General features: G+C 34.7%; 5 protein-coding genes and 1 pseudogene across 10 annotated transcripts; 1 reads left to right on the top strand and 5 right to left on the bottom strand.

Annotated features, from left to right (window-relative positions):
- Nucleotides 1-3,940: 3,940 nt before the first annotated feature.
- Nucleotides 3,941-9,341, bottom strand: LOC111285939 (lysM domain receptor-like kinase 3). The gene is made up of 10 exons (XM_089762858.1): nucleotides 8,179-9,341; nucleotides 7,270-7,472; nucleotides 6,971-7,125; nucleotides 6,757-6,846; nucleotides 6,546-6,651; nucleotides 5,916-6,067; nucleotides 5,662-5,759; nucleotides 5,335-5,485; nucleotides 5,032-5,130; nucleotides 3,941-4,421 (listed from the first exon to the last, which is right to left on the bottom strand). The coding sequence occupies exons 1-10, from the start codon at nucleotides 8,787-8,789 to the stop codon at nucleotides 4,281-4,283; spliced, it is 1,806 nt and encodes a 601-aa protein (XP_089618984.1). The 5' UTR covers nucleotides 8,790-9,341; the 3' UTR covers nucleotides 3,941-4,280.
- Nucleotides 9,342-9,483: 142 nt separating this feature from the next.
- LOC111285928 (putative L-type lectin-domain containing receptor kinase S.5) lies at nucleotides 9,484-12,371 on the bottom strand. The gene is made up of 3 exons (XM_089762851.1): nucleotides 11,475-12,371; nucleotides 10,615-11,337; nucleotides 9,484-10,420 (listed from the first exon to the last, which is right to left on the bottom strand). Exons 1-3 carry the CDS (start codon nucleotides 11,887-11,889, stop codon nucleotides 9,558-9,560), a joined length of 2,001 nt encoding a protein of 666 aa, XP_089618977.1. The 5' UTR covers nucleotides 11,890-12,371; the 3' UTR covers nucleotides 9,484-9,557.
- On the bottom strand, nucleotides 11,660-16,902 carry LOC111285930 (uncharacterized). 5 transcript variants are annotated; one of them, XM_089762856.1, is made up of 6 exons: nucleotides 15,946-16,902; nucleotides 15,653-15,843; nucleotides 15,530-15,553; nucleotides 14,895-15,284; nucleotides 13,743-14,175; nucleotides 12,494-13,580 (listed from the first exon to the last, which is right to left on the bottom strand). In XM_089762856.1, exon 6 carries the CDS (start codon nucleotides 13,558-13,560, stop codon nucleotides 12,724-12,726), a length of 837 nt encoding a protein of 278 aa, XP_089618982.1. In that variant the 5' UTR covers nucleotides 13,561-13,580; nucleotides 13,743-14,175; nucleotides 14,895-15,284; nucleotides 15,530-15,553; nucleotides 15,653-15,843; nucleotides 15,946-16,902; the 3' UTR covers nucleotides 12,494-12,723. The 5 variants fall into 5 exon arrangements, with proteins under 5 accessions (XP_089618979.1, XP_089618982.1, XP_089618983.1 ...); XM_089762853.1 differs by adding an exon at nucleotides 11,660-11,788 and having other exon boundaries at nucleotides 12,682-14,175; nucleotides 15,653-16,902; XM_089762857.1 differs by lacking the exon at nucleotides 15,530-15,553.
- A 149-nt stretch (nucleotides 16,903-17,051) lies between these two features.
- On the bottom strand, nucleotides 17,052-21,509 carry LOC111285929 (DEAD-box ATP-dependent RNA helicase 15-like). Of its 2 annotated transcripts, XM_022875631.2 has the most exons (12): nucleotides 21,364-21,509; nucleotides 21,130-21,251; nucleotides 20,771-20,871; nucleotides 20,251-20,423; nucleotides 19,903-20,134; nucleotides 19,682-19,800; nucleotides 19,069-19,125; nucleotides 18,799-18,983; nucleotides 17,994-18,138; nucleotides 17,815-17,898; nucleotides 17,673-17,736; nucleotides 17,052-17,336 (listed from the first exon to the last, which is right to left on the bottom strand). In XM_022875631.2, the coding sequence occupies exons 2-12, from the start codon at nucleotides 21,243-21,245 to the stop codon at nucleotides 17,326-17,328; spliced, it is 1,287 nt and encodes a 428-aa protein (XP_022731366.1). In that variant the 5' UTR covers nucleotides 21,246-21,251; nucleotides 21,364-21,509; the 3' UTR covers nucleotides 17,052-17,325. The 2 variants fall into 2 exon arrangements, with proteins under 2 accessions (XP_022731366.1, XP_022731367.1); XM_022875632.2 differs by lacking the exon at nucleotides 19,069-19,125.
- Nucleotides 21,383-23,434, top strand: LOC149518567 (protein BUNDLE SHEATH DEFECTIVE 2, chloroplastic-like). Its single transcript, XM_089761594.1, has 6 exons — nucleotides 21,383-21,449; nucleotides 22,132-22,277; nucleotides 22,395-22,460; nucleotides 22,585-22,651; nucleotides 22,852-22,948; nucleotides 23,139-23,434. The coding sequence occupies exons 1-6, from the start codon at nucleotides 21,383-21,385 to the stop codon at nucleotides 23,215-23,217; spliced, it is 522 nt and encodes a 173-aa protein (XP_089617720.1). The 3' UTR covers nucleotides 23,218-23,434.
- A 138-nt stretch (nucleotides 23,435-23,572) lies between these two features.
- On the bottom strand, nucleotides 23,573-24,902 carry LOC111285932 (putative carboxylesterase 17; annotated as a pseudogene).
- Nucleotides 24,903-24,916: the final 14 nt, after the last annotated feature.

Genomic DNA, 24,916 nt, shown 5'->3' with positions numbered 1-24,916 from the left:
TTATTTTCGTTAATTCAAAATTTTTCCACATCCCTACTTTTATATATATTATTATAATTTCATTGGTCATCAAGAAAAAAATTCTATATAATGATAGTAATTTCTCATATATATATATATATATATATATATATTACCCGAATATAAAAGAAATCCATAAGAATGCAAATATAATAGCTTAATTTAAAAGGTAAAAGATATGTATTAAAATTAAGTCATTTTTCAATGGCGGATGCAAAGTGTTGATCCGTGATGTCCGTACATCTCCAAAGTTGGAAAATAAAAAAATGTGAAGGTATATTTTTCTTCACATTTTTTTTTCTGGATGCTCTTAAAATTTTCTCTCAAACACTTCCAAAATTTTTTATTTTTTGTTGAATGATTGTTTGTTACATATATTGAGAAGCATGTATTTGATAATATTAATAATGATGTAACTATATATATTTTTTAAGATATTAGAATTTGGTATGGATAATTATAATAATTTAGTAAATATTATTTCAATTTTTTATTTATTATTTTTTAATATATTATAAGTGAATATCCAAAAAAATTATAGATTCGCCACTTTTTTTTTTTTAATTTTCGCTATTTATCAACAATATGCATGTAATATGTTGATTTTACATCTAAAATATAATATGTCTTACTCCCCAAAAAAATTCAAATGAAACTAAATCACTAATTTATATTTGAAAAAACTCATAGTAGGTTCATCAATAAATGTATAAACAAATAGAACTTTCAATGAACTGTTCATGAATATATTAGGTTTCTATCCGTTTATTAAGCTTAACAAACAAGCTTGATTAATATTTTAATAATTATTTAATAAATGAATTGAATAAGAATAATGATTTGTTTTATTTATTTATATTTATGAACAAACTTATTTAATATTCGTGAATAAATTCAATAAATAATTATTTTATATTTTATTTTATTTTTTTTAAATATGACTACTTTATGATTAAATATATTTTAACCAGATTTTAATCATAATTTAGTATTAATACATTGAAAATTACACCTAACATATATTGAAAATCTTTTATAATATTTAAAATATTATTATAGTATAATTTTTTATCGTCTAAAATCAACAATAAACAAATTATAAATGAGATTTTTTGTTTAGTCTTTCTATCCCACATAACTTGGAAAACCAGTAAGGAAAGAAACTCATTATAAGTACGCAGGTCTCATTCATTCTTGGGAGTTCATTGTTGGAATAGTAATTCAAATTTCATAAGAATTTTGGTTGAATTTTTTTTTTAAATATTAGTTAGTTACTATTTGATGGGAAAGAAAACTTGAAAGAGAAAATTCTAAAACAAAAAAAAAATTTCTTAATGGAAAGAGATTCTTGATAAGTAAGTTAATATGCTTATAAACAATAAGAGTTTCAATAAAATTAGATATAAGATAAATATATAAAGGAGTTATAAGGTTTTATTAAGTAAACACTCCATAGGATTAAAAAAAAATTGAGAGAGTCGTTATAGATATGTATATTTTAATAGACGAGAAGAAAATGAGAAAGTCTACATAAGTATAATAATTATTGTTTTTTAGGATAAACTAAAGGGATTGAGATGATCCACATAAGTATGTATTTGTTTGAATTAATAATATTCTTATAACTATAGAAAGATGTCCATAATTATTTATTATGAGTAATTGATTGATATAATATATTTGTAATTCTTTACAACTAATATATCTTTTATTTCATTCGTTGAAGTAAATTATTTTGGGTTGGGTTGAATTATATTAAATTAGTATCTTTTTTGTAGAATCTTATGATTTAATTTTGCTTTTGCTAGCTTGGAAGCTCAAATTGATTAGGGACTTTGACTTAATAATTAAAATCAAAACTATCATGATCTTAACAACTTGTATCAAAGCCTAAGTTTTGAGACATGAAAAGAGACAAATTTAGGTGAGCTTGATTAAAGAAAAAATTTTGAGTTTATTTTTAAAAAATCAATTTGCATAAATGTGAAGACACATAAAAAAATATTATTACGAGACTTACATTATAAATAAAGCCAAATATATATAGCATAAAGATGATTTGATAGAAGTTAATGTAAAGATTATTAAATTAACTATTGTTTGATGGAGAAAGAAACTTGTAAGAAAAAAATTCTAAAAGAAAAGAAATTCTTTATAGACAAGACCAATTTCTTAATTATTAGTTTATGGATGTTTATATTTTCATGAATATATTCACTTAATATTTATGAACAAATTCGTTTAACTTAAATAAATCAAACCTAACATTTTGATATTTAAGCGAATCGAGTTTGAATATAATATAAAAATTTCTTATCAAATATGAATAATCCTAAAAATAAATGAACAGATCACAAATATAACAATATTTTTTTATATTCAATTAATTTACATCCCTATCATCAAATATGTGAATTTCGATCATCCATGCCAATATTGTGCACATGGTTTCACTATTAAATTAGAAAATAATGTGAAGAAGAGATGAGTATGCCACCAGCTCTCTTGTTGGTCATGACTATTAATGCATATTCTTTTTAAATTATGCTCAGTTATAAGCATAATAGTAATTATATATTTGTTGCATGAGACATGGTGATGTTATGTTGTCTTATTTCAAATTAATTGCCCATACGGATTCTCTAAATATATTGATAAAGTTTTGTTGCTACAGAAGTAGGGTTAAGCAGAGACTAATCAATAATCATAATTAGAGATAATTAATGTTTATTTAATAAGAGTCTTAACTTGGTTGTATTTTATGAAAAACTCTTTACTTACATTATCTTCATATTTTAAGTACCGTTAAAGTAAATAAATATCTATTCTGCTTTGGTCAAGTAGGTTTTATCTAATTGTACACAACACAACCAAAAGCAACAAAAAGAAAGACGTCAAACAGAAAAACACCAAAAATGGGTTTAAGCCTTTAAGGTACTTTTTGGGTGTAGGATGGTTTTTGGAGAGAGTGCAAAGAAGAATTGCCGTTTGGCTAAAGGAGAAACGAAAATGGTGCTTTAAATAATTGGTAACTTGTTTCTGAAATCTGAGATAATGGTACCCTGCCATCAAATGGGTTGTAATTTCATTATATGGCTGAGCAGCCTGCCCTGCCAAGGTATCCCGAATAGCTTCTTTCTTTAAAATGTGAAATTCTCAGCAGTTGTTATCCATTTCTTGAAGTTTATTGAAGATTGATACTCATTTCTTCTTCCAACTTCGTGTAATGTTTAGATTCATTCAGACAATGTCAGCAAAATGGCTGTAATGTGAAACTCAATACTAATATCTATGAGGTAGTAATATTTTTATCGTACCAACCTGTAAAAACAGTTTCCTTTACGTTGGTTACTTTTACTGTATTCTCTTCTGTCTTTACTTGCTGTGTTGTCTTTTTTTTTTTTCTTAATTTCAAAAGATATCTCATTTCTTAGCCTTTGGTTATTTTATTTGTAATGGATGACATTCTGACAATGGCTTTGGTCGTATCTATCTAAAGCGTTTTCACTTACTCCAAAACGGGGCTGGAGGGTTGTGGAATTTGCGTTTTACAGTTGCAGCTGCAAGTTGCATCTTCATTGCTTCACAATTTTTCATAAAATTTCTTCAATAATTCTAGGTGTCCTAAAAGTTTCATTTTGTGTATTTTTTACAATGTGACACGAATTGGCTCGGGAGTCTCATGTCTGATATGTAATCCAACTGGGAGAGCCATTCTCACGTCAGACTTGTTATCTCCTAGCTGAAAATCTGACAAGAGAAACGACATGGAAACAATTCTCTCTTGGAAGCGTTTCATATAGAAGAAATTTATTTGTGGAGTTGCGCTTCAGGAAGTTTACGTCCAATGAAATTTATGGGATGGTTCAGACTTTCATGTGATATTATATGACTATTATCTATATATGAGCAACTGGAATGACAGGAACATTAAATTTTCGAAAAAGTCGAACATTTGGTTAATACAAGCTGGAAAATTCAGTATCCTGCTGATATTTAATTTACTTGGTTGACTATTTCTAATTCTATTGCTTTTACCTTTTCTTGATTTTCATGGGATTTGGAATCAGCTGCCAAACTTCTATTCCAACCTCTATTTTTGGGGTGCTTGTATGTATCTGTTACTGTTCTGTATGCCGTATAGCAGTCTCATGGCATTTTCCCAGAAAGAATTCTGTTTGGTTTCCAATTGCTTGGTATTCCCAAAGAGTCCGGTAAATATGAGGAATATGAGCCAGAGAGGCGCGAACCGACAATTCTCAGGATTCTGTTTGAGTGCATGGTTGTTTCTCCCACTCCTCAGAGCTCACAAAAATGTGTGACAGGCGGAACACAACTTCTGACATGTCCGGACGCTGGTTCCAGTTATCACCCACACAATCCTTGGACAATAATGCCATCTTAGCAAAAGTTAAAACAAGATGAATTAGGTTAAAGCTCTAGTGAGACCAAATCAACAACCAAAATAAGGGAAGTTACATGGAAACCAAACAGTTTAAAGCAGGATTATTCCTAAACCCTAATTAAGAGCATTTCTATTCCAGCAAGTCTGGGGCCACAACCACCTAGCAAGAAGGGGGGCCAGGGGGGGTGGGTCCCTGGCCAGCATAGGATCCAGCCAAGATCCAGTGCTGTGATTAACAGACCACACCAATACAAACCATGTCATATCTAATAATAGAAATATAGAGGCAAGTCAATGTCGTGACAAGTAACACATGCTACTTCCAAATTAGCAGCTGTCATATCTCCATCCCTCCCTCATGAATGATCTAATAACAGAAATCCAATGTTAATTGTTATTTGACGTCCACAGATGCAGACACTGATCTCAAGGACATATAATACATTTGAGAGGAGTCATCATCTTTTACCAAGCAACACATGATCTTCCTTGGCACAAGAAAACCTCTATTATAAACCAAAACAGAAAACACTAACAAGAAAGACCTGTAATGATGCATCAATATCAAAGAAATTGGAGAAAAAAATGAAATGAATGCTGTATACCTCTAAAACAGAGTCTTTGTGGTAGTGGGTAAGGTTTGGATCAATGCATTTGGCAAGCTCAATCATGGGCTTTTGGGTATCATTTAATGCTGATAACATCTGGACACAGTGCAATTCATAAAAAGTTCAATACCACTTAAATATATCTATAGTCAGTATGATAATGGACATTCGCTAGCTATCAATATCTCAGTACTTTCAGTATTGCCCTGTGATTGTAACTTTTCAAAAACTGACATTTTTTTAGCAATTATCATGCTTGCAATAGTCAAGCAGTAAGCAATTCATATGATGCAAACTCACATAATCCACCACTGTCCTATGTTCACTGTAGTTATTATTTCCAGGGTTTGCATCTCTGCTTAGAGCCTGTTGGCCAGTTAGTAGTTCCATAAGGACAACTCCAAAGGCATAAACGTCAGTCTTTGTTGTCACACGTCCATCTCGAACGTACCTTGTGATTAAAATATACAAGTGCAAGAATGGGACATTATAGTTAGAACTTCAAACATTTCTATAAGTACTATAGGAGACTGCTAATAGATCAGCTTATACTCGATACTTAAAAGCAAAAAAAAAAAAAAAAAGGCGCTTCTACTGAATAATGTAAATCACCGACATTGAACATACTCAGGGGAAAGATAACCAAATGTGCCAACAATTCTTGACGCTGCAGCACCAACTTCTGGAGAATGCTCCAATAGTTTTACCAGCCCAAAATCCGCAATCTGCTTGAAAGAAACTGAATCTTGAGAAGCATGAAAAGCAGAAAACTAACACAAATTATTATCTATCAATTCCTTCTCAGCATAAAAACATCAATAATGATATCAAAAATTGAGAAGATTCACATGTGAGAAACTATGAAGCACATTTAAACTCACCTTTGCACGAAAATTGGAATCTAAGAGAATATTGCTTGTTTTCACATCTCGATGAACATAATATGGTTTTGTGTGCTTATGTATGTACTCAAGACCTTTTGCTGCATCTAGAGCAATCTGAACACGCATAGTCCAATCAAGTGGCTTATAACCTGTGAATTGTCAGATCTTAGAATGTTTAATTAAGATCACAGTTTATGCGCGTGTGCTTGTTAAAGACAGAGAGAGGAAGTTTAACAAAAGCTCGCTCTCCTGGCAAATAGAAGTCAGACTCAAAATAGATAACCTATCCATACTAGGAGAAAACTAGTCCGGTAACCGCAGAGTATTGCCTGATTAACCCATACTTAATAATAGGAAGTCTGAAGGAGTCACAAATTTCTTCAAAGGCATATAACAAGGTTATATAACTTATAGCAGGGACCAAAAAGTAAAAGATAAAGAAAATGCCATCGGATCTTCAGGATTTTGCTTCATCTTAGATAAGAAAAACAAATAGTTTCTTCACCTCTTGCTTAAGACTGTAATTGCATGTTTTACACTCCATACTTTCAAAATTAAAGTTGGTTAAATTTTGCTAATTAAAATAAAATTGCTCAGAAACTCACTGACCGGTCAGTAAATCCATACCCCTATCACTGGAGACATGCAGATGATCACTTAATGCACCATTTTGGGCAAATTCATAAACAAGATACAAGGAGTCTCCACCAGCAGCATACCCGATAAGCTCAATCTAATTGAAATTCACACAAGAAAGGGAAATAGGAGTTCAGAGATAAAATGAACAAAAGAAAAAAAACTAGCACATAAAAAGGATCCATGCTAAAACAACTCATACCAAATTTGAATGTTGAACTTTACAAAGAATATTTATCTCCGATAAGAACTCTTTTGATTTTGTGTTTTTCATCTGCTTGATGGCCACATCCTATATGCATAGAGGATGGAAAGATATTATCCCTTAATGCACTCTTCCACAGATTTTTCTAATTAAATCCTTCATAATTTGAAGGACAATTAATGAACATGTACAAAGGATTCCTTTAGCTTACAGTTCCTCTTAATTTTCCGAGGTAAACAGATCCATATGAGCCTTGGCCAATCTTTAAAGACATACTAAAGTTAGAAGTTGCTACACGAACTTCATGATAAGGAAACAAAATAGCTTTACTGGAATTGAACGATGAAACAATGCTTTCTACAGATTCTGTAAAGAAATTATTCAAGAATCAAGTCAGAGGCAAGAATGCAGGTAGTCTCCAGCAGGTGACACTGCAGTGATAAACTCCTGTTATTTTAAAGAAAAGAGGAAAGGAAAACAAGGCATCTAAAATTTCAGAAGGTCCCCTACTTGTGAGAAAAGTGCGTGAATCAAAATATGAATGCAAGTGATCCATCTTTCTTGAATAGAAAATTGGTACTTGACTTCCCTTCTTTTTACAGTTCTTCCAAGAAACAAATATTACTGTCAAGAGAATAATAGCAAAAGCAGCTGAAATGGCTCCAACCACGGCATTGATTCGAGATTTTGATGCCTTTTTGGTACTTGAATCTGCAAGAAAGAAAATGCACAAGAACAAACTTATTCCCCGTCTTAAAAGAGGCATTAAAAAATTATAAGAGCACCATTCCAAAATGTTCAAATGACTACTTTCACCAAATATAAAATATTTGGCAGTTTCAAGTGATAGGTACATTCAGATGCATACAGACACACACACACACACACACATACACATTTATCAACATCATAAATGAAATGGGGAAAAAATGAACGGGTGAAATTTCTCACAGACCTTTGTTGTCAAGCACGATAAGGTTTGGAAGGCCCTCTGTCAATAAATGCCCATACAAAATAAGAGAAAAATGATTAGACGCTAAACTTTTTTTAAATATTAAAGAGAACTGCAATGACTGAATTTTTAAACAGGAGTCATTAAACTAGTTTCTATATTCTACCAAAACCTTATTCTTGGCAATCATCAAAACGTTAGGTAAAGCTATATTGCAATAAGATTACAGGAATAAGTTTTAAATTTAAAATAACTTTCTTGAGGAAACTATGAAACTTCTTGAAGTATACATAGTATGATATAAGGCATGCATCTACTAAGATGTTTTATGTTCCCCAGCTCATCAAGGCTCATGTCTTGACATATAAGCCTGAAAAGTTTTATAAATATAATGAAAAAAAAAAAAAACCAAACAACCCAATAGAAAATCAATAGTGCAATCATGCAAGTAAGAAACGAAAAAGTTGATCTTAGATTGGTCATCAAATATTAGAAGTGAAATTTCCTTGCCTGGTTCAGGAATAAAGATCACATCTCCGTTATGAATAAACTCTGCATTCTCAATCCTATTCAACTTGACAGTCTTATTTAGATCTGCACCGAATCGTGAACAGATTGTATAGAGTGTATCTCCCTTTGTGACCTTGTACGTGACAGTATCTGCACTCCCAGAACAGCCACATAAAGTATCTAAAGTCACAATTTGTGATGGAATCAGTTTCCTTTCAGGATATTCCACAACAAATGACCCAAATTTTGATGAAATGACATCCCATGTATCCTCAGGTTGGACTTCATACTCCACATGCCAAGTAAACTCATCATGGCCAGCTAGGCAGCTGCAATTTATTGCAATCAAGAAACCCTCAGTGGTTCTATTAACCGCATTTAAGTTTACATGGAATAGAGCAGCTGTTTCTTCTAGGCTTTTCCTGGTTCTTGGAACATAATATAGTGAAGCAGGACAAGATTCAGCTAATGACACATTGCAAGGAAGACTATGGCTACTGCATGAAAGCCAAGTCAATACGATAAAACCCACCAACTTTTCGAAATTCCCCAAATCCTCAAAGCACATTTTTCCAGAATAAAGTAGAAGTTACTGCTGGATACTTGTAATGAAACACACAATTTCAAAATTAAATTATGTTGGTTCTTTCTCCTACGTTGCTCAAGCAACCAAGCAAAGCTCAGTAGCTCATAAAAAAACGTATCTTTCCATCATGAAAATCCCAAAAAATATTTATAAATTCTCAATGCAAAGTACCCTCCACTTAAAAGCTAGTAAAATTTGCAAAGCTAAAGAACAAAATGGGAAACTTTGAGAAGCAAAGGATCTGACTTTAGAAAGGAATGCAAACTGAGAACATTAAAAACCAAGAAATGGAACAAATAACATTAGTGAGACCTGGTGGGGTTATTGCGGATTCATTCAACTTGACGTTTACGTGTAAGAAGACGACATGAGAGAACAAACAAAAAACTTTCGGTTCTGGGATTTTGATTAGATTCTTAAAAATACGCGGTTTTGACCATTGTTCTGCCATTTGGAGTTTATGCTGCAAAGTATATCAGCAAGTCGAAAAGTTTGTTTCGATTCCGCGGTTGAAACATTACAGCCGGCTATGTCATTTGATATTTGACGATGACAAACCAGGACACAAATGAATGATTAAGTTTATAAAAACTAGTAGACTGCTACGGGCAGCATTTGTAGTCCAAGGGTTAGGATAATTGCCTTCCAAATAATTGACCCGGTTGGACTCGCGGCAAAAGCATAAATTAAATATTTATTATATATAGCATTTTTTAAATCCCCAAACAATCAAGGAAACTTGTGCTGCTGTCAGTGGTCACATTGAATAACTATCTCATCTGGCTGATGAGATTCTGGTGATGACTCGGTTGGAAGCAACTCCGGGGCACTCTTGGACCCAAAAGTGGTTGTGGTGGAAGCAGTGGAAGAAACTGACACATAAACTGCACTGGGGCGTGATTCTGGCAAGTCCATTAATGGCTCATCAGAGTTCAAGAGAATTTGGACAACTTTTCTTATCTTAGGGCGTTGTGTAGAATCAGGATGCAGGCAAGCAAGACCAACTATTAACGTTCTTTTCACTTGTTCTTCGCCAAATTTGCCTTCTAGCTTTCGGTCCACACATTCTAGCAGTTCATTTTGTCCGTATGAGTTCCATACACAATCCACTAAGCTATTTTCGTCCATAATACCCTTCGATCTTCTCCCACAAACGACTTCAATTACTACCATACCGAAGCTGTAAACATCAGATTCAGGTGTTGACTTTCCTGTGAAGCCTACTTCTGGGGCCAAATATCCTGGAGTTCCTGCTAACATGGTTGTCACTGAGGCATCGTTCTGGAGCAATCTTGCTAGCCCGAAATCACCTAGATGAGCATTGAAATCCTCGTCCAACATAATATTGTTGGGCTTAACGTCTCGGTGAACAACAGGGTTACCACTGTCTTCATGGAGATAAAGTAATGCTGATGCCAACCCTGTTAATATCTTGAATCTAGTCTCCCAGTCAAGAGAACACTTGCCAATGTAACGATCGAGGCTACCGTTGGGCATATATTCGTAGACTAAGAGGAGATGTTCACCCTCGTGGCACCACCCTTGAAGTTGCACTATGTTTTTGTGCCTTAGGCGCCCTATGGTACATATTTCAGCGAAGTACTCTTTTTCACCTGTTTGAGTAAGGCAAGTAAACTCTTAGAGCACGTTAAGAAAAGATGAAAACAAAGATTTGTTTGTAAAATGTAGCCTAAGTTAGGAATAATTTGACAACTAATAAAATAATAAACCATGATCTAAAAGACTCAAAATATTTAATGACTTCTGATTTATTCTTCCCAAGCAATGCAAAGTAAGTAGAGCAGACCTTCTTTCGAGGTTGCTGAAATTTTTTTGACAGCTACAGTTGTAGGAGGATCCTGTAAGGTGCCTTTGTAAACAATTCCAAACCCACCAGTACCCAACAGATTTTCCTTACTGAAGTTATGAGTAGCCTTCGCAAGTAGCTTGTGGGTAAACATTTTCGGTACGTTTGCTGCAGTCCTCGATCGAATTTCTATATCAACCTTCTGCTTAACCGTGTCTTTTCTCTTTCTTAGAACTTTTTGAAATGATGGAAGAAAGCATATTACCACAATCAATAATCCCATGATGATAGGAATGACAATCAACAAAATAGTTTTAATCTTATCATGTTTGGAGACAGGGCTGTTAAGATATGGCAATGGAATTGTTGTGAAAGTCCAGTCATGGACCTGATGGCTCTCTGGTACTTTGCCAGTTGCAGCTGTGAAACCGATAAAAACAGAGCTTGGAACCGTGTCTGCCATCTCAATAGATTGGTTGAGTACGCTAACTAGTTTGTCCCCGGAGTATGCCATAGATATTTCAAGCTTCTTTTTCCAACCAAGGTAATCGATTTTGACCTTAATTTTTCTTCCACTTTTCAGGTCAATACCAGTACTGTTAAGACTTTTAGCTGCCACTGGATTAATTATACTTATTGTATCAATACCAACATGGTTTCCATCTGGATCCCATTCGTTCTTGTAAGTATCCAACTCCACAGCTAACTGATGAACTACGCCATCTGAATTTTGGTACCGTAGAAATAAATATTCATTAAGTATAAGATTTTTTTTAATGGAAAGGAAGAGAGATGTTTTTATTGTACAGCAAAACATACAAAGGAATTAAATAAAATTTTTAAAGGAGATTTTTGCCTACCTTGAGTTGATGGATCCATGATACCAAGATATGATCCCATGCTAGAAGGTGGTGAACTTCTGCTATCTTGTGCAAAAATGAAAGCCATACCATCTCCAGATACATTAGAATTTGGGAAGGGAGAAATCCTGACGGTGAAGGTGGTAGAGATGGACGCTGGCCAGGCTAGCACAGGATGGTGGAAAAAAACCCGACCAACCTGCTCTAGTGCTGAACCTGATAAAGTTGAATTGTTATTTGGCTCTGGTGTCAGGCTTAGGTATCCATTGCCTCCGGTCACCGAGCCCATGCAGATTAGGCTGCCATTAGTGCAACTGCTAGGATCAAAGGAGGGGAAAGAGAAAGTGAGTGGCTCAATGATGGACGTTAAAGAAGCTTGGTCCAGGAAGGTAAAGAGGAATAGCAGCACGAACATGGTTGCAAATGGGAGCTACAGTATAAAACAAAAGGCTACATTCCATTCCAATGAACATATATAGGAAGCAGAAACGTTGACGAGTAATTGACGTTAATGTTATTCCTAACATTTGTTTTCATTCGGAAAATGGAATGTTTCAAAGAAGTTTCAAAGAAATTATCACCAAAAAAATAATGGTTTAGAGAAGTTTCCCATAATCAGGCAATCAAAATTCATTCTTCTGTACGCATATGAAAGCTGTTCCCCGTAGCGTTTGACTCACAAACAAGAAATGCAACTGCTTGTCTTTTTAGCATAGTTCTAACTTAAAAAAAAAAAAACAATAGACAAAAGAGCATTCAAAAGAACCATCAACCATACACCAAAGACTTTCTTTCTAACAGAAATAGAATATCCAGGCCAAAAAAATCAGAAATTCTCTGTGATGATAATTAAAATGTATACATTGAATAACTGAAGAATATATTGCAGAGTATTGTCAAGCGCCAATGGATCAAGAGACCTGTGGTGAGAACCAAAAGGTTATTTCTAAATGAACACAGTAAGATATGGACTTTGATGGATGCTATGTTTGCAACAGACAACAAATACAGCTATAAGATTAAGGATCAACTCAGCATGTACTTTTACATAGAAGTCTGAAATGTTCATTTTAGGAAAAACAACATTGATAGAATATACTTGTTTGGAATCACATAAAGTAATACATATTTGGCCTAATATTTATGGATAAGTGCATAGAAGGACTATAGGTAAGGTTGTAATTTTCCTTATATAAAGGTTACATACATGACATCGGTATAAATTCTGACATCAGACTTTCTTGGTTTATCACTCTCTGCGCTCATACTTCCGTGCCCATATATGTTTACCATTGATCCGGAACTTAGCAATGCGTCTCCCATTCAAAATTTGATCAACATTTGCGACAGAATATAGAACCATTCTAGCAAACAAGGGTTGTTCATCACAGGGGACATTTTCTTGCATATGTACACTATCAACACAAACACCGCATATATTTGTGAAGAGTTCCCTTATTTCATCTTCTGAAACTGGAAAACCCCGTGAGAAAGTCAGAAACAAGGTCCTGTCATCCTCAGAAACATTGTTAGAGGGGTGCCATCCCCATAAACCTCCTATAGGAAAATTATGGTCCATGGCTCTTGGCACTATGATGACATTGCCAAATAATGAGTGAGGAAAACCAGGGATAACAAGAGGCTGATTAGGAATCACCTGTGATGTGCTCCCCACCACATGTTGCAGGATATCAGTAAAAATGCGAGAACAAACAGTGTTAAGAAAATTTTTTATCCCACTGATTGTACTGAATTTGTTTTGGTAGAACATTTGCAAAGAAATATCTTTCTCCATAATTCTTGCAGTAAGAGGCAAAACACCTTTTGGTGGAATGATAGGATTATTGGATCCAAGACAATTCAAACATGAAACTGCTTCACCAGCTAGTGCTTCCAGCAGAGGATCTGATAGGTTCACCATTTTCGCTATTATATTGGGATAACCCTTCTCTTCTAGCCATAGCCATATGGCCATAACTAATAGAGATTCAGCTGGATCCCTCCTAAGAGTTATTACCAGTCGAGAGAATATCTCCCGATCAATGGCATGATAAGCATGGAGCTCCTCAAGAGTGATTGACGCCATATGAAATATGATTCTGTATGCTGTGTGGAAAAAGAATGGAATCAGGGAGCAAACTTGAAAAGATTTCACATAATGCCACATTATATATTACAAGGATTTTTGAAGTATGGCAAGTTGTGCGCACTGATTTTATCAGTTATTGGCCCAAATGTAAGGGAATCTGCTGGTCGTGTGGAAGATACCTTAGACCTGGACGTCAAGAAAAAATAACACTTCATTAGGAAGACTTGTTTTTCCCGTGATTGGCATATGTGATTTCCTGGAATTTTCTCTAAGTGGCTTGAGAACTATGATCCCTTCTAGTTGTGGCCTCCACTGCTAAAATTAGAAGTAAGACTAATGACAAGTGGCAACATATATTGCTGGCGCTGATATAAGCTTCCCTTGTATTCTTTCTTCCCCATCATGTTTCTTTGAATGTCATAATTGCTCAAAGCTGGACATATGAACTTGATATTTAATAAGAATTAATGGCCTTGGGGCTCACTCTTTATAACAAAAGGTCCTGCATAGCCCTTCAGTGCAATTCAACTTAAACCTTGCTAGATGATTATGGGGCTTCGTCCAGGAACTAGTGATGAACAGATGATGTTGATCCTCTCAAGTAGCATTATTCTGGCCACAGCATCAAAGTTAATACAAAGTAATTATCAACATATTTTTTATTCATTACTAGGCTTATTTCAGAAATAACAATATGCAAGACAGAACAGAAGAGTGCTATAACTTAATAATATAAGGGAGGGCATTCATATTACTTTTCCATTTCAAGTCCTTAAAAATAACATCAGGGTTTATGGACAAGAGCAGAAAAAAACTGGAATTGCATGCTTTTCTTAGTTGCATATGAGGGGCCTTTTACGGTTTCCGATAATTGTCCCCCGAGCAGTACAGTCTCAAACTTAGAGTACTTCTAACTTGTACTATACTCCCTACCCCACTGCATTTCATTACAGCTGCAGAAGGACAAATTTTGAGTTGTTTAATTAATGACAACTTAGACAATATAAATGCTCAAAAGAGTTTTAAGACTTCATGGAAAGTTCATCCCCAGGCATTATAAGCAGTTAATACTTTGTTTTACTTTATCTTAATTGTGCCATAAGCTTATGATCACAGTCTCATTGCCAACTCCATACCTGAGTTTCGGCTCTTGCTGTTTCTCATCTCTTTTATGTTTCTCATACAGAGAATCGGGGATTTAAGCCATTTAACTTTAACCAATTCTTGGAAGGAACTGCCGTCTACTTCTATATGAGGAAAAGACATCACATTGCAGTAAATTTGAAAGTAGACAATACAAACAATAATAATTTATTTATAACTTTGTTTACCTCATCCATCACTTTTGATTTGAATCAACTTAGCAAAAGCTATATTGCATGAAACAATAAGTTATGAACTATACTGCATCCGGGTAATGATGATCGTTGCCATTGCAATAATGTCGGTCTATGGCTATCCGGTTTCCTGATGCGATTACTGTAACATGTTAAAAAAGAAATTTCCTAGGCAAACCCAGATCCTCCCTGTAAAACAAAGGGGTTCAAGGAAAGTGATTGTATGATAATCTGTATGGTATTTTTCTTCTAAGCTTTATCAATTCCACATAAAATTTTGGTTTCCTTTGGCAAACATGCCAATACATTTACTGGCATCGTCTTGATTCTTGCTCCATCCTGGGTCGCATTGAAAGTACAATCTGTCGCATGCACCTGCTCCACCTGGTCATTAGCTACTCTTAGATTTCCATCCAATGCTACAAGTATTTGCAACAGGTGAACAAGAAACTAGTCATCTATAACATTCAAACAACAATTTTTTTTCTTTTTTCTTTATTTTCAGATATTCACTTGCTTATCCTAAGTATATAAACCTATGAATCTTATTTCATAGAACTAAAAAAATTCTCAAAAACCAATTGGTCCACATGTAACTTTATTAACACTGATGGTGTTAGAAGAGCCACCTTTTATAGCAATGCAGTCATTACCTGTAATCAATTTAAGAGAGTGCATGCAAATTAGTTAAGTAACAAATTCAATTCCAAATCAAAAGAGAAGGGCCAAGATTAAGATTTCAATCAACATACCAGTTCCTATAAAAGAGTCAGATATAAGAACTTGGGTTGATAACGAAATGTCAATTCCATTATTAGGACCGTTGGCAGGTGCAGTTATGTGAAGATTCGATATAGATAACTCACTGCAGTTGTGTAAAATGACGTAATTGTTTTAGGTGAGTGAGTCCACATAGTTTGTCACAGTTTTGGAAGTGCAGAGCCTGAAACATTAGCAATCAATAAGAATAGTTGAATGTGGAGATTTTGAGAAATGCTACTACCAAGGCATTTGTCTTTTCTCTCGGTCAAAAGAGGACAGTCACCGTAGGTCTGTTTGCAGCTCGAAAGGCTGAAAATAGAATAGAAATCTCGTCAGTCATATCGAAGTCGAGTATATATGTTATTTTCTTTCATGTATCCCCAAAACCTGGTAAAATAGAATACTCCATATATTAGCTGAGTCATTTTTCTGGGTCAATAGAGTTTAATTTTGCCATTTATTACTCCAATTAACAGTGTGGTAGCTAATCTTTTCAACTAAATTAAAAAAAAAAAAACATTATGGTAGCAAATAGTCAAAGAAATTAAGCAGCAGTCATTATAGAAGTATTAAATACCTTGCTCTTTTTTTTCTTTTTTTTTGAGTGCTTAGTTATGATCTTGGTCACCATTAAACTAAGAATCCAAAACTAAAAATCTGACAATCTAAAAATACTCAACTAATAATCTATCAATGCTTGGCTTGATTACCTTTCTTTTTATCAAAACATTGAATGAAAACGCCTTAATAATTAATCATAAAAATATAGTGTGATGGGTAATATATGATTAATTGTGAGGCCGTAAAGATTAAAATGATCCTTCACGAATAAGATAATGAATAAAATAAAATTACAATTATTTTATATTATATTTGAATTATATCTAAAGATAAAAATAAAATTACAAACAAAATTACCATCACCTTAATATAAAATGATTTAAACTTTTTAAAATTAAAAAAAAAAAAAATTTATTTTTAATCTTATCCTATTCGATATTATTAAATTTAATCATATTCATAATATCATTTTATATTAGCTTTTCATAATATTATATATTAAATATATCTTAAATATATTATTGTAATTAACAAAAACAAGAAACCCAATATCATTGAACTGATAAATGTCTGTTAGGCTATAGAAATAAATAACCGGACGGTTGCTTAATACACAGATAAAGAAATGAAATTATTTTAAGGCAAATATTAAGAAAATAGAATGAACCCTACTCCAAAATAAACCACCTACAAACATGATAAGGTATAGCAAGAAAAACTACCACAAAATTAAAATAATTTAAAACCTGAGCCACAGGGTAGATCGCAACTAAAAATCATATCCAAAAATCAGAATTAAGAGGTTACGCTCCAAATTAAAACCAATGATAATATAACATGCAACTCTGTAGAATAGCGGAAAAAAAATGTCCTAGAAAGGGGAAATTCCCCTACAAATAGCCACCAAATCCGAATTGAGTTCTTAAAAAAGGCTACAATACTCTTAAGAAAGCAGTCCAAAACCACATGGGGGTGCATCTACTGCTTCTCCTAAGCATTTCCACACTAGTTTTAAGAACAAATACACATTGGCCTCCAGCAACCACAACTTGATTCATGATTTAGGCCCGATCCTCTCTGCTTTTGTTGACTGAATCCTTTATTATGATGGCACTACATAAAAACAAAATTTAAAAGCCTTATAAAATTTGGTTACCAACAAAAGTATAGGAGGACAAGAACAAATAGAGGCCACATATCAAACACGTGAAAGGAAAATAAATGGAAGCAAGATGAAATAATGTTCCAAGGCAACTATACAATGAAATTAGGCCTACCAAAAACTGATGGCCACAATAAGTACAGCAAAACAAACACCTTCCACAAAAAGAATAAACCAAACCAGGAAGGAATCAAGCAATCTAACAATGCCTTCAAATCATTGACAAGAATACAAATATGTTATACTAGTATATCAAAAGCAGAAGGAAGACGTAAAAAGAAGCATACTGTAAGTAGATGTATCAATCTGCTCAGGAAGCTCCTTTATATCCACCTCAAACCTCTCCTGGACCTGCAATGGATTGAACCAAATTGACTAGAGGCAGACATATCAAGGGACAAACAATGTTCAGAAGTTCTAAAATCAAACCTGATTTAGCACATCAGAATCTGAAGCAGATGACACAAATGTAATTGCAAGACCCTTGGTGCCAAACCTACCAGCTCTACCAACCTATCAATCAACCAAGAAACAACATCAGTCGGATAGCTTATATGCATAAAACAGAAGCAAGACTAGTATAATAATGCAGTTGAAACAAAACCTACCCTGTGTAGATATGTATCAGCAGAATCTGGCATGTCGTAGTTGATGACAATGTTAACCCGTTCAATGTCAATTCCCCTTCCAACCAAATCTGTAGCCACAAGAATTCTTTTATGCCCCTCCTTGAAACCCTTGTAGCGAGTCAACCTACAAAGCATCAATTAGCATTAAAACCAAGGGTTAGATTGGCTACATATATTATCTACCAAGGCCAATTGGTAAACGCCAAACCACATCATATTTAAGGAAGAAACATTACCCTACTGGAACAGAAAAAGAAACCTGAACTTCTAACAGACAGCAAGTAAACAATTACTAAAAGTAGGCATAAGACACACCGGCCAAACCCTAAAACAGTATATTTAAGATCACAAGAAAAAAAAAAAAATAGCACTCAGTAAACTTAAAAATCACAGATCAAGTAAAAAAAAAAAAAGACACTATTTCCTCTTCAAATCCGTTTTGCAACACTCTTTAAGAAGAAAAAATAAAAGAAAAACAAATAAAATAAAACAACAAATAACCATGTTGAATAACCCAATTTGACCAAATCATGTCAATAAATATTCCAAGGCTCCAACTAAAGAAAACACAGCATCCAGGGCAGCAAAATACACAATAGCAACTGAACCACCATAACTGGTAATTAAAAAAAAAAGACAGCCACAAAAAACTTTGATAGGGATCCTTATGCACGTTAAAGATCCTTAAGTCATTTATTTTACCAGAATATAAGTACAATAAAGCCTTTCTAAAGAAAAAAAAGTATAATGTAGCAAGAATGAAAGATGCATGATATTTACAAACCTTTCTTCCTGGGACATGCCAGAGTGGATGCATATAGAGGGGAAATTACACTCAACGAGTAACTTATTCAACTCAGCAGCCCGGTTCACACTTTTGACAAAGATAACAACTTGGTTGAAGTCCAATGCATCAAGAAGGTCATTCAACTTGCGGTTTTTCTCCAGCTCACTCAATTTGATGTAGTGCTATCATTGGAATCATTGCGGTGATTAGATCTTAAATAATATTTAAAACAAAAAATGAGGGTTGTACCAGCTTCTTGGAACATACCTGCACAAGACCATGAAGGGTCAACTTGGCTTCATCGTCAACATAAATTTCCATTGGCTGAAAGGAACAAATGTCACAGTAAATCATATTAGGTAGCTTCCACAAGCAAATGGAATCCAGTAGGAAATGAATTAGAGATGCACATCCCTTGAATTCAGATTCTGGTCCATCAGCCTTGCCTCCTTGCAGATTCATTACTAAGTCACAGCAAGCAAGTGCTGTTCTCCCTCACAAACAAAGATTCTATTACACGACAGACACAGCACCCCCAACAAGGAAATGCCCAACCCTTCTTATTACCCCACTCCAATCCCACACCTATAGCCTAAATAGAGAACTAAAAAGTTTAAGATAAAATAAAAATTAGCTCAGAGAGATCCACTTCTTCAAAAACCTAAACACTGCAAACCTATAAATTCACCACTAACCTTCCCCATTCAGTCGGCATAACCCAGAAATGACTAGCTGACATCACTGCACCCAAGCAACACCAATGGCACATATACAGTGATGGAGCCACCAGATGTTAAATTTTACAAAACTCTCGGAGAAAGCTGGGGATTAATTAAAAAGATACTTCTAAATTCAAGTAGTATTGGCCATGGAACATTACATCTTGCATAAATTTCTTGCAAACCGGGCGAATTTCTTTGCTGAGTGTGGCAGAGAACATCATAACTTGCTTATCATGAGGGGTCATCTTGAAAATCTCCTGGACATCTCTCCTCATGTCTGCAGAAGACAAGTAGAATAAATACCAGAAGGAATAGCATAAGTAAATGAAACATTAAAATCCTTGTATGCTTATCCAACTTCAGGTAAAAAAGACCATACCAAGTGATTCAAGCATCTTGTCACATTCATCAAGAATGAAATGCCTCACATTCTTCAAAGAGAGGTCCTTGTCTCTTGCAAGAGCCAATATCCTTCCAGGTGTTCCAACAACAATGTGGGGGCATTCATTTTTAAGTAGATCTTTGTGAATTTTTATGTTGACACCACCATAGAAGACAGCAACCTTGATATCAGGCAGGTAAGTACTGAACCTCTCAAACTCATGACAGATCTACAAGTTAAGGGAAAAACTAAAATGAGATGACATATATCATATAACTTCAAGAATACAAAGGGAAATTCTATGCCCAGAAAGCTTCCAACAAAAGATGCAGAACTTGTTCTTACCTGATAAGCTAACTCCCTCGTATGGCATAAAACAAGGGCAATAACTTGTCCTGGACTTGGTTCAATTTGCTGTAATGCTGATAGAACAAAAACTGCAGTCTTCCCCATCCCTGATTTAGCTTGACAAATGACATCCATACCCAATATAGCTTGGGGAATGCATTCATGTTGCACTGATGAAGAACCAAAGAAAATTGTATCGAAGGAATCCCTGGTAAGTAAAATATAACCTCCGTGATCCTTTTAATTGAAACTTTATGATAATGGTATATTACCTGCAAAAACAATGCATCAAACAAAAATTTTAGACCAAACAAAAAGTTCACATTAAACATTCAAAAAAGAGGGTATACATGAAAATCAAACATTTTGCATACACGCATGGCAAAGAATGACGGCATAATAAACTGCCAAAGAACAAACCATCTATGAAATTTAATTTGAAATTACTGCTTTTAGGAAGTGAACTGATTAAATAGGATAACAAAAATAAAAAGGAAAAGAGAGTCTGAAAATTTACCTTCGGAAGGGTGCTCAAATCCAGAGTCCACAATGGCCCGAAGAAGCTCTGGCTTCAAAAGGAAGTCTCTGAATCCTGAGCTGTGAATCCCGACATAGCCCCTACATAGACAAAGAGAAGACAAAATTAGAATGAAAACCGTTTCCCATGGAATATTTACCGTCATATACAACAGCAAAACAAACTCTTTGAAACCAAAAAAAAAAAAAAAAAACAAAAACAAAACTGCTACAACTAATAACTATTCTAAACAAAATTTATCTTTTTATCCAAAGTTTCACCAAAATTAACACCAATTCAAAAAATAAGACATACTTTAATAAAAAAAGGTCAAGGGAATTATAGAAAGTCAAACTCACTTCTTGGCGGCCTCGCCATTGACTTTAGCAGTGACAGAGTCGGGGGCTTTCTCTTCTTCTTCCTCATAGTCGAGAAGCTCTTCCTCGTAAGCATCGTTTTCCCTTGTTTCTCCCATTTTTTTCTACAAAATCCCGACCAAATAATAAAGGTTAGGGTTTTAGCAAAAAACTAGATCGAAGAGTAACTAAAAAATAAATGAGGGTTTCAAAGAGAAATAGATTTGGGAGATTTACCTGAGAAAGTAACTAAAAGATGGAGAATATTGGGGAGGATTCTAGGGTTAGGGTTAGGGTTTGGATAGTGTCTGCAAAGGAAAAAGGTTAGCTCTTAAAAAATATACATGCGATTCGAGAGTGTATAGATAGAGAGAGAGAAAGACAGGGCTTGTGAGATCGAGGGACAGGTTTTTATAAACAGTGGAAAATTTACTTATTTCCACAAATGCCCTAGGTACTTGTCCTTAATTACCATCTTATGCGGCTCTGCCCTTTGGATCCTGCTGGCTGTGAAAAGAGACTGACACCCTGCCCTCAACCCAGCCCATTTTGAATCCAAATATGTTTTCGTTCCAAATATAATAATTATAAAATTATAAAATTAATAAAATGACACATAGTTTATAATATAATAAAAATAAAAAATTTATTTAATATAAAAAATAAACTTACCAATTTTTTAATTTTGTTTGTAAAATTTAAAATTTTCACTGGTAAGACAAAAAATTATGCAAAAATAAGCTAAAGCCACATGTCAACTGTCTAACATTATTAAAAATTAAATTAAATTTTAAAAAAATAGGATTATGTTAAAAATTTAGCCCTTTTTAGGTCTTTTAAAATGCTCTTCATTTTTTTTTCTGATTTATTATTGTTGTGTTGGTAAATAATGTAAAAACAGCACTGAGAGTGACCTATAATATGCCCTTTCTAATTAGCAAACCCAAATATCTGGTGGACTGGGCGGTGGAAAAGTTAACTTGGACAGTTACAATTTAAATATCTAATCCGCTTTGTCCTCAATTGCCAACCATTGCAGCACAAAGCTAGTTCCAGTGCTTGTCAGAATTGAACTCGAATCTCTCTTCCAATGGCCTCTGGTTCATGCTCAGCACCGCATTTACTTGCCGTTATTCCTCCACAAAAGCCACGTACTTCCCTTTTCATCTCTATCATTTTACGTACTTCTAACTGATATTTAGTTTAACATCTTTCGCTGTAACATGATTGCGGGGGCAATATTCAATGCTACTACTCACGATCGAAAGGCTTTTCCTAACCATGGTGGGTTTCATGACTGCTTCAATGCCAAACTTCGCCCTGTGAAAGCCAAGGTCAGAATTTACTACTGTGCATAAATGTATTGCTGACTTTGATTCAGTTTTCTGATCAGCTTTATTCTGTAGTTGCATATATATGTTTGTTTCCACGCATCTGATTGCTTCTCTTTATGCTAAGCGGCTGCCCCAAGTAATCAAAACACCAAAGCAAATAGTGGTGATCCGTGCTGGTTGCAATGGAAATGGTAAGCTGATGGTTGGCTAAAAGTTCAAATCTGATGGTTGGCTATAATTTTTTCCATCTAATAATATTTGTTATATATGTGAGCAAATCATCTAGATAAGATAAAAGTTATGCCATGCACCCAAGTCTTTTTTTTTTCTCCCCTTTGAAATAGCATCAAGGCAATGTAGTTAAAATGTATATTTCTGTTTAATTTGGCAGGTGCAGTTCTTTGCTCTCAATGCAAAGGCAATGGAGTGAACTCTGTTAATTTCTTCGATGGGCAACTCAAAGCCGGTGACTGCTGTTGGCTTCGCGGGTAATAAACCTAAAGCTATGTACTCATGCATTTACATTCGTGTAGAAAACAGTCACATATTAGACTTAACTCTCCATCTTAATTTGAACCAAATGAGAGAAGTGTAAAGGAAAAACTAAGCGGTCTTTCACCTTTCCATATTGAGCTTTTGGCATCCTTAAATCACTTCCTAGTGTATGTTTTTTGGCAGGGGGAAAAAAGAGATGTTGTGCAGAAATTGCAATGCTGCTGGCTTCATTGGGGGTTTTGTGAGCACTGATGATGAGTAGGATTGCCTTGATCATGCTGAAGCTTGAAAATGAATGCCAAATTCAAAAGTTAGCAGAGGCCCTAGACTACCCTCAGAGGTTTAGATTGAGATGTTTTCATGTATATACTTAGAAAGTCATGTCATGGGACCCGGCGAGCTGTATATGAACCACCAAACGTTAAATTGACTAAGTTCAATATTTGCAGAATTTGATGTTTGCTCAACCCTTCTCATGAGTCATGACCATTTATTAAGCTTTGATGTAGGCAAGGCTGTCTCCTTTTATGAGCATCATCATTCTATAATGACGTCACTGAATTCCATACATAGTGGAATACTTATGCTTCAGTTTGATCTATTCAGAAGCTACCAGCATTAATCTGCCTGCAATAGGCACCAGCGAGCCTAGAGGTTAATTGTCCTCCATGAACTAGCTCATCTGTCGTCGGAGCAAATGAGTTGCCTGAGATTTAGGATAAAACACATGAAAGACATGAGACTTCCTCTCTCTTTCCACAATTTTCATCTTTTTCACTTGTTTCCTTTGCAAAAAATGCAGCGTACATCACTCCCCTTTCCTTCAAGAATTCCAAGCCAGCCACATAGACCACCACTACGGGAAACTCTCTCCATTCAGCTTCATACACCTCTTGTTTCTCAAAGTTACATCAAAATTAATCACGATTTGGCCAATAAGGTATACTTAGTCTCCAAAGCATGTCATTCATTGCCACATAGCCAGCTGCACCATCATGCTCCTTCTCAGTCTTTTCTTCACTGCCAAAAAAAGGATGTATCAACACTAATCCTTTGATCTTAACATTTAAAGTGTTGTTCCTCATTGCTTTAATAACAACCAGATGCACAATATTCCCTCCAGCACTGTCTCCACAGAGAAACACATGGGAAAGAACAGCTTGATTGAACCATGGTTCACTAGTAGCTTGGCTACATAGCCATTCCAGGGAGCTATAACAATCATCATAAGCTATTGGGAGGCAGTGTTCTGGTGCCAAAGGGTAGTCGATGGGAAGGACAATGGATTGTGACTCAACAGAGAAATCTCCAAGGAAATGATGGTAGCCAAGCCATGTGGTTGAGCCAATGCAAAACTCACCACCATGAAAATAAACAGGAACTGGAAGCAGGGTGCAGGATCCTGGGATATCAGGAAGGAAAATTCTCCCAGTTATTGGTGTTGATGGGTCGATAATCACACGTGGTGTAGTAGATTGAAGCCTTGGGACTTTCAAAAAAATTTTATGGGGTTTTAAAGTTACACGTGTACGTTCAAAGGTCACAGGCTCACAACAAACTTTCATGCGTAACTTAAAAATGGATTTCTGAATGTTATGTCATTTATGTAAGGTGCGTTGGACATACTTTGGATCCTTAATAATTGAGGGCTACTTTGTTCCCAGAGCAATTGGTAGTTCACCACAAGGAAATTATAAGAAAAAAAAATCAAGAAAGAAGAAACTCATGGGGTATCTGCTTTAAGCTTACGAGGTTAGGTAGGGAGACAAACTAGTAGATGAGAGGAAGGAACTATTGTTTCTGAAGATTCTGAACACATCTCTCTGGTGAAATCACACAATTTACATACATACCTAAAGTGATAATTCAGGTGTGAAGATGCCCACAGCCCAGTGTAGCTTATGTAATCATAGTCAAAGTCATCATATTAGAAAATTTAAGAACTATATTAGCAAACAAAA

Source organism: Durio zibethinus, chromosome 6 (assembly GCF_047325235.1).
Source record: "Durio zibethinus cultivar Kanyao isolate XHJ-2024 chromosome 6, ASM4732523v1, whole genome shotgun sequence".
In the NCBI taxonomy this organism is placed as follows: domain Eukaryota; kingdom Viridiplantae; phylum Streptophyta; class Magnoliopsida; order Malvales; family Malvaceae; genus Durio; species Durio zibethinus.
Note: the sequence above shows the minus strand (reverse complement) of the source record. Positions and strands in the feature narration are given on the sequence as shown.

Bases quoted from the DNA above. Each gene is read 5' to 3' on its own strand.
- LOC111285939 (XM_089762858.1), bottom strand. From the start codon at position 8,789: ATGTGCTTTGAGGATTTGGGGAATTTCGAAAAGTTGGTGGGTTTTATC. The intron at 7,473-8,178 runs CAACTTTTTCGT...TTTCTTTCTTGC, and splicing joins TTTGATGACCAATCTAAGAT to AGATTCAAGTACCAAAAAGG. The intron at 5,486-5,661 runs GTATGTTCAATG...TTTAATCACAAG, and splicing joins TTTGGTTATCTTTCCCCTGA to GTACGTTCGAGATGGACGTG.
- LOC111285928 (XM_089762851.1), bottom strand. From the start codon at position 11,889: ATGTTCGTGCTGCTATTCCTCTTTACCTTCCTGGACCAAGCTTCTTTA. The intron at 11,338-11,474 runs GTAGGCAAAAAT...ACCAAAATTCAG, and splicing joins CATGGATCCATCAACTCAAG to ATGGCGTAGTTCATCAGTTA. The intron at 10,421-10,614 runs GTCTGCTCTACT...TTACTCAAACAG, and splicing joins TTCAGCAACCTCGAAAGAAG to GTGAAAAAGAGTACTTCGCT.
- LOC111285930 (XM_089762853.1), bottom strand. From the start codon at position 13,641: ATGTGGCATTATGTGAAATCTTTTCAAGTTTGCTCCCTGATTCCATTC.
- LOC111285929 (XM_022875631.2), bottom strand. From the start codon at position 21,245: ATGGGAGAAACAAGGGAAAACGATGCTTACGAGGAAGAGCTTCTCGAC. The intron at 19,126-19,681 runs GTAATGTTCCAT...TGTTCCTTTCAG, and splicing joins GCAAGAAATTTATGCAAGAT to CCAATGGAAATTTATGTTGA. The intron at 17,737-17,814 runs GTTTGATTTTAG...AATCCATTGCAG, and splicing joins ATTCTGATGTGCTAAATCAG to GTCCAGGAGAGGTTTGAGGT.
- LOC149518567 (XM_089761594.1), top strand. From the start codon at position 21,383: ATGGAGAATATTGGGGAGGATTCTAGGGTTAGGGTTAGGGTTTGGATA. The intron at 22,461-22,584 runs GTCAGAATTTAC...CTTTATGCTAAG, and splicing joins TTCGCCCTGTGAAAGCCAAG to CGGCTGCCCCAAGTAATCAA. The intron at 22,949-23,138 runs GTAATAAACCTA...GTTTTTTGGCAG, and splicing joins GACTGCTGTTGGCTTCGCGG to GGGGAAAAAAGAGATGTTGT.